Source organism: Denticeps clupeoides, chromosome 6, assembly GCF_900700375.1.
Source record: "Denticeps clupeoides chromosome 6, fDenClu1.1, whole genome shotgun sequence".
NCBI classification, from domain to species: Eukaryota; Metazoa; Chordata; class Actinopteri; order Clupeiformes; family Denticipitidae; genus Denticeps; species Denticeps clupeoides.
In genome coordinates, this window is record NC_041712.1 from 20,061,729 (window position 1) to 20,068,779 (window position 7,051).

Sequence of the window (7,051 nt, forward strand, 5' to 3'; positions counted from 1 at the left end):
ACAGTACAGCCAGACATTTCCAACAGTGAGGAGAGCAGAAGGCCTCATCAAAAGTCAAAAGTGTGGATGCACCTACTCTGTGGTTGGGAAGGAGACCAATGCAAGAAACTTTTTTAGTATTTTTTGTAGCAGGAGAAAGTGAAAGTGTTTCTTCAGAGTCGCCTCTTTTACCTTCATGTTCAGTATTGTCATCGTCAAAAGTCGCTTTATGATTAGTGAATGATTAGACAGTGTTCAGCATAATGGACAATTCTCGAATTCTTTTAATACCAACCTTGCTGTTACCTCTTGGACTGTTTCTCTCGGACAAATTGTTATCAACCCTGTACTGACACCTATTACATGCTCACTTGACCCTGGAAGGGAGTCTCTCTCTCTGACTTACTCCTTCCCCACCCCACACACCTCATGTGTGTTCTTTCATAGTGTTTCATAGTGTTTATTAATACAACAAAAATGTAAGCACCATAAATGAGTAGGTTTGTTAAAAAGTTTGACTGGTAGTGTGTATGTATATGTATGTACATACGGGTGTATATATATATATATATAGAGAGAGAGAGATAGCCAGCATGCATGTTAAAGTTCTAGTTATTTGACTTTATTGGAATCACAAGAGCGTCATGTTTAATGTGTGTAAATATGCATTTAGTGATCATAAATATCACACTAGAAGCATTTTTTCTATATTAAATGTATTGTTTATTACCTTTGAATGAATGAGCCAATGACATCATGACAACAGAGAACATGTCTTTTCAGTTTAATGTGGGCCAATGGACAGGGATAAGTCGGTCTATTGGGACCTGTTCATGTATAATTTATTTTCTATGGAATATAATAGAAGTCAAAGTTTAGGTAAAAAATTATCATCGTCCCATTGGGTTGCTTCTTTTGCATTGGTAAGAGATAATCATCCCACATTTGGTCTGCTCGCATCTGGTCACCCTAATCCAATGCTCCTTCCACTTCGACTGACCCTACATAAATGCAGAACTGTATATAAATACACATGGCAGTACGACTGATAACCAATCGCTGCGCTGCCCATCTGATGGGGAAAACAAGGCAGACAATCTCCAAATGCATCAGACCAGAATTTATTAGCAAATATTTGCCCTGTGGATTCAGAATCTGAGAAGATTAGACAAGCTGTTTTTTATGTCAATTTATAAAGAAGACAACTAGCAGCCAACTTCAAGATGCAATCTAGAGATCAGGTCACATGAGGGAAAAGCCAAATGGTCTCAAATATTAAGGTGCCAGTTGACTTTCAGAACATCAGCGTTGGGATTGGTCCTTGTCTTGAGTTTGTCCTGAAAAATAACTCACAGCTGCTTAGACTTTACAAAGAGGTTAGCTGTTTAATGCCGTTCATGCAGTGGAAACTGCTCCGATCCCCTGATCTGAGATCAGTTTTTCCCTGCTTTGTGAATGTATAGTTAGGATGAAGCAACGCAAAGCCAGTCCTATATTGTTTGCCCCTCCCCCCACTTAAACATATGTATGAAAAATATACAAAGAATTGTGCCAGCAGCGACGGATATCATTCCTCTTTTGGTTTAAAAAATAATAGTAATAATAAGAATTAAACATGGACTGAAATAAAGGTCAAGTGTTCTAAGACCAGATACATTAATGGATAAACACCAACTGCTGGGCTGTTACGTTCTGGTTGCGTGTGTGAAAAGACACTCCACAGGGGTGTGAATCTCAAGAGTTCATCTAATCAAGCCACCATTCATCAAACAAAAGCAGAACACATACAGAGACAAGCGCCGTGTTCCTTTCATTGGCTGCGAACTAAAACCAAAACGAGAAGGATGTCCCAGCAATTGCACAAATTTTCCTTCTTTACCCACTGACACAGTACATTGAGTTTAATAAACAAATCATTCAAATAGGGTTTTAAAACATGAAGCGGGACCCGGTCCTGTAAAGGCCTCAAAGTTCAACTAACTTGTAAGCACACGAATGCACATATGCACTTACCAAGAACACTAAAAAGAGAGAGAGAGAGAGAGAGAGAGAGAGAGACTTAAACTGCATGTGAGGGGGACTGTGAGAGACAAAAATGTGCAAAAGCATATCCAAGGGCTTTGTTGGCAAGACTGAATCATAAGTGGAAACCGGGTACAGACACTGTCCCTTCCGTTCATTCGCTCTAAATGAGCGTGTAAGAAGAACGCACTGGCTAGAACTGGCCCGTGGCGCAGTATCGTCCCCGCCCGGATGCTGCAGGCTGAGGGTTGTGTTTGTTTTGTTTGCTGGGCTGAGAGACACAGTTCAGAAGACGGAGATGAGGGCGAAAACGCCGTAGAGCAGGGCGCAGGGGTACGCCACCAGCAGCTGCTGCCCGTCCATCGCCAATGCAGATATGAAGATCTTGGAGGCTGAGAAGCTGCACCAACCAATTATGACCGCTGTGAGAATCATACCCATCATGCCTCTGGGAAGGGGAAACAAAACAAAACAAAAAAGTCCCATTAAAACATACACAATGTTTGGTTTGAGGATAAAATCAAAATGTCTCTCATGCTATTTATGTATTAAAGTCACCAGAAAAGAAAAGTGACTGATAAAACAAAGTCTGCGAATGTTAACAGCCTGCTTAAATCTTCCCTCAGGATCTTGATTCAGAAGGGCAGGTGGCTCCTGTCCAACTTACTGTAAGGAGAAGAGCACGCCAAAGCTGGAGAGGAGGATCATGGGTAGCAGGCAGTAGCCAAGAACGCTGGCGACGCAGCCAAAGGACACGCCGGTCATGCTCATGAGGTTGAGCAGGCAGTACATGCCCAGGCAGCCGATGGCACTGATTCCGTACACATAGCCAAACTGGATCTTACCTGTCTGTGGTAAAAAAAAAAAAAAAAAAAAGGGGTAAAAATACATCCCAATAAGCTCATCACACTGTGATGAGCTGAGTAAACATTCACAATAAAATCTTGCATTGCAGATATAACGGGCCAGTTAGCAGAAAGGGCTCCTATCTGGGAATGTATGTAAATCGATGCTGCGTTGAAAGTGTCTGGAAATATCCCACAACTGTGCAACGAACTGAATATTTCGAGAGAGCTGCTTCGATGTGAAGGATTACGCCACTTTAACTAGATTTTCAGATACGGGGAAAAGTCTGCATATTTTCCTACACCCGGATGTATAATGCCCTTCACACGCTGCTCTTATCTCCGTCGGCGGTACTGCTGTACCTTTCCAGAAATGAAACAACTTTCGGAACGAATCCCAAACCATAATTTATCATATTCTTACATCCACTCGTCTTAATATGAAATTATGCATGAATAATCTTCACCAGCAGCAAGGTCGCTCCAAATGCCAGGCAGAACACCATAGGGCCAGTCAGGTCCGTCTCATTCATGATGCTCCCATCTGCAGCCTTCAGCGGGTGCAACACCGTCAGCGTCTTCTGCCAGATGTGGTCGAAGTTGATGCCCAGCTCTGGGTGAGATATTTAAGAGTTGGTGAGGGATGACATGCAAATCTGCATAATCAACAAATAGGTAATGAAGTATTGACAAGAAATTTCATATAAAAAGGAGGTGTTTTAAAGGTCCCCTGTCCCCTCTAATAATGCATCTGAAGTCTCTTTCCGAAATTCAGCCGTGGTGCAAAATTACAGCCACTTTGAGCCAGTCACACAATGAGATTTCCCAAAGACGGGCCATTTCGGTATCTGTAGCCTTAAATGCTAATGAGGAAGAGAAAGGCCAATGGAAGTTGATTTCACAGAAATAACATCAACACCATTCACAAACCGTAACGTTTCTTGCAGACACGACATCGGAGACACGACATAAGGAGACAAATTCCCGATCCAGTCGTCTGAGCTGCTGCTCTCTGAATGGTCAAAGCACTCTTTATGCCTATCGCCATTTCTAGCCACTGCAAGACATTTACAGCATTTATCAGACGCCCTTATCCAGAGCGACTTACAATCAGTAGTTACAGGGACAGTCTCCCTGGAGCAACTTAGGGTTAAGTGTCTTGCTCAGGGACACAATGGTAGTAAGCGGGATTCGAACCTGGGTCTTCTGGTTCATAGGCGAGTGTGTTACCCACTAGGCTACTACCACCCTACCACCAAAGATGGGCTAGGGGAACCCGTATTAACGTTAAATAACAAAGTGGCATTTTATTGTCAGGGGACCTTTAAGAATTGTATCCACTGAATATTCCTGCGGTAACATGTATATGGGAATTATTTTAATTATTATTAAAATTATTAAAAATTATTATTATTTTTTTTTTAGGGTGGTAGTAGCCTAGTGGGTAACCCACTCGCCTATGAACTAAAAGACCCAGGTTCAAATCCCGCTTACTACCATTGTGTCCCTGAGCAAGACACTTAACCCTGAGTTGCTCCAGGGGGGGACTCTCTCTGTAACTACTGATTGTAAGTCGCTCTGGATAAGGGCGTCTGATAAATGCTGTAAATGTAAATGCTATTGTTTGGAAGGAGGATACATCAGGTTCTATTAAGCTGTGATAGTATTTAATGCTAATTAAGTTTGTAATTTCCCCCAAGCGGACTTTGACAACCACGGCTCCAGGCCATATATCAGATCCTCAGATTGCCCTCTGGTGGCCGCCAGTGTGTTGCATCACCGCTGAATCATACGTCCTGCCCCAATTAAGCCAGAAGCGTGACTATCTGGGACACAAGGGCTTAATAAAAGCTGAGGTGAAGCTGCAGGTCCTGATCCGTCGGTTCCTTTTACAGCCTGCGTGGGGGCGAATGGAATAGCCGTGTAACCTCACCTTCCAGCAGTGGCGGCTCATCTTCAAAACTGCTGCTGTACATGGATTGGGAGGCGGACGGGGTGAACGCAGGAGTGGGCTGATAGATCTGCCCGGTGTAGGGCTGCTGTGGCATCATGCCCGGGGTGCTGTATCCCACTGGCTGGGAGTAGTCATACTGCCCATAAGGCCTAAGGAAGGACGTAAATATGACGACTAATTAAAATGCATACATTTGTGTTAAGAAACGTTGAACTGTTACAACAAAATGGAGCACCCAAGGTGAATGTCAGCCACCTGATCAAGAGCTTTTTTATTTATTTGATGTAATTAAAAGGCAAACTAAAAGCACACACTTGTTATAGGGGTCTTCTGCTCCACTGTAGCCATATCCCTGGTTCTGGTCGTCTACACTGTAGCTGGACTGGTAAAAATCCGTGTTGAAGTTGTCAAAGCCGGACATTTCCAACGACCTGCAATCGAGGACAGGACATGCAATCAAAGCAAATTTACACAGTTTAAAAAAAAAAAAAAAAAAAAAAGATAGATCCCGAGTACTGGGTTACAGAAGCGGTCACCACGTTACATTTCGATACGCGCATTAAAACAGGTAAACTACGACCGCGTGGTTGGGCTCTTCATCTAAACAGGCACCATCCACTTAATTAAAAAAAAGACTTTACAAAGAAGCGTTAACGTTGGAGCGAGAATTTAAACACGAAGACGGAAAACGCCACTCGAGTTATTACACGGCTAGCCCGCTAGCGCGAGAAGTGGGCGAATTTGCAAAAAGAAGAGAATCAACGTCGACGCGGAGGAATAAACCAAAAAATCATACATGAATATATAATACTGACCCCCGGTTTCCTATTATCCCACCGCGGAGCTTCTGCCGTCACTCGGGTCCCACCAGCCGGCGCCGAAACACCGCCAACTTTACACTGCGGTTACGATGCTACGTGTCAGGAGGGGAAAAAAAAACACACACACACACAGCTGTTCTACTTCCGGGCCGCCCGACCCGCGTCATCCTGCCTTGTCGCCCCCTACTGGCGACTTATAAGCACTGCACTGCCAAATGGCCGCGTACTGAATCCAATGCAGCGCGTCCTATAAAGTTCCTGCGGGGTTAACACGTATACACACACACACACACATACACACAGACACACTTAATAATAAAGATATATGGGTAATTAAAAAAAATAATAAAACAACAGCCACCCCAAACTGCCTATCATCCCATTATGGATCATCCTATTATACATGGGAAGTGAGCAGGCATTTACTATGTGAGTTAAGATTAATGTGTTTCAGAAGGCAACATGTTATTTAATCACTGTGGTTATTGTCATGGAGATTTTGGAGGGTGAGCCTAAGTCTAAGTCCAAAATCTTCAGGAAAAAAGGCTACAAATAAAAAAGTGCAGCAAGTTCCTTTAATAAGAAATTCAGCAGTTGCGGTCCCATGGGCATCATGGGTCCCATCACTCAACCCAGCCTGGGTCTTAATACAATACTTATTGGCATATGTACATCCTACAATGTACATTCCCCCCATTGTTCAATCAGTTGATTTGACCCAGATCGCTTGTTGGATTGGTCAGCAAAAATCATCATGGTGCGGACAGTGTCCAAAAAAGGAAATGGTCACACAGGCCTTTACTGCTCATTCGTACAAATATGAAATATGAGCCAAAAGAAGTTTCTGTTCTTGGAGTTCACTGTATAACCGTATAAAGGTAATTAAATATACGCCAACTGTATAATTTGACAGGACAGTGTGTGGTGAAGGATCTGTCAATTTCTCATATGACTTTAAAAGTGGTAATATTTTCATTAAGACATTAAGATATTTAGTCTAATTCTGTTTGTAATATACAGTACAGGCCAAACGTTTGGACACACCTTCTCATTCAATGTGTTTTCTTTATTTTCGTGACCATTTACGTTGGTAGATTCTCACTGAAGGCATCAAAACTATGAATGAACACATGTGGAGTTATGTACTTAAAAAAAAAGGTGAAAAACCTGAAAACATGTTTTATATTCTGGTTTCTTCAAAATAGCCGCCCTTTGCTCTGATTACTGCTTTGCACTCGAATCTCTCGATGAGCTTCAAGAGGTCGTCACCTGAAATAGTTTTCCAACAGTCTTGAAGGAGTTCCCAGAGGTGTTTAGCACTAGTTGGTCTCTTTGCCTTCACTCTGTGGTCCAGTTCACCGCAAACCATCTGGACTGGGTTCAGGTCCGGTGACTGTGGAGGCCAGGTCTCCACTTTTTGTTAAGTACAT

At 42.8% G+C, this 7,051-nt stretch overlaps 1 protein-coding gene across 1 annotated transcript; it reads right to left on the reverse strand.

The window, feature by feature from the left end:
• Nucleotides 1-678: 678 nt before the first annotated feature.
• yipf5 (Yip1 domain family, member 5) lies at nucleotides 679-5,759 on the reverse strand. The gene is made up of 6 exons (XM_028983866.1): nucleotides 5,616-5,759; nucleotides 5,115-5,231; nucleotides 4,780-4,949; nucleotides 3,314-3,459; nucleotides 2,669-2,850; nucleotides 679-2,449 (listed from the first exon to the last, which is right to left on the reverse strand). The coding sequence occupies exons 2-6, from the start codon at nucleotides 5,219-5,221 to the stop codon at nucleotides 2,287-2,289; spliced, it is 768 nt and encodes a 255-aa protein (XP_028839699.1). The 5' UTR covers nucleotides 5,222-5,231; nucleotides 5,616-5,759; the 3' UTR covers nucleotides 679-2,286.
• Nucleotides 5,760-7,051: the final 1,292 nt, after the last annotated feature.

What these genes read in the sequence shown, in the direction of transcription:
- yipf5 (XM_028983866.1), bottom strand. Translation starts at nt 5,221, where the DNA reads ATGTCCGGCTTTGACAACTTCAACACGGATTTTTACCAGTCCAGCTAC. An exon ending in GCAGAAGACCCCTATAACAA is followed by an intron (nt 4,950 to 5,114) that starts GTGTGTGCTTTT and finishes GTCCTTCCTTAG; the next exon opens with GCCTTATGGGCAGTATGACT. An exon ending in GGCGTGCTCTTCTCCTTACA is followed by an intron (nt 2,450 to 2,668) that starts GTAAGTTGGACA and finishes TCCCCTTCCCAG; the next exon opens with AGGCATGATGGGTATGATTC.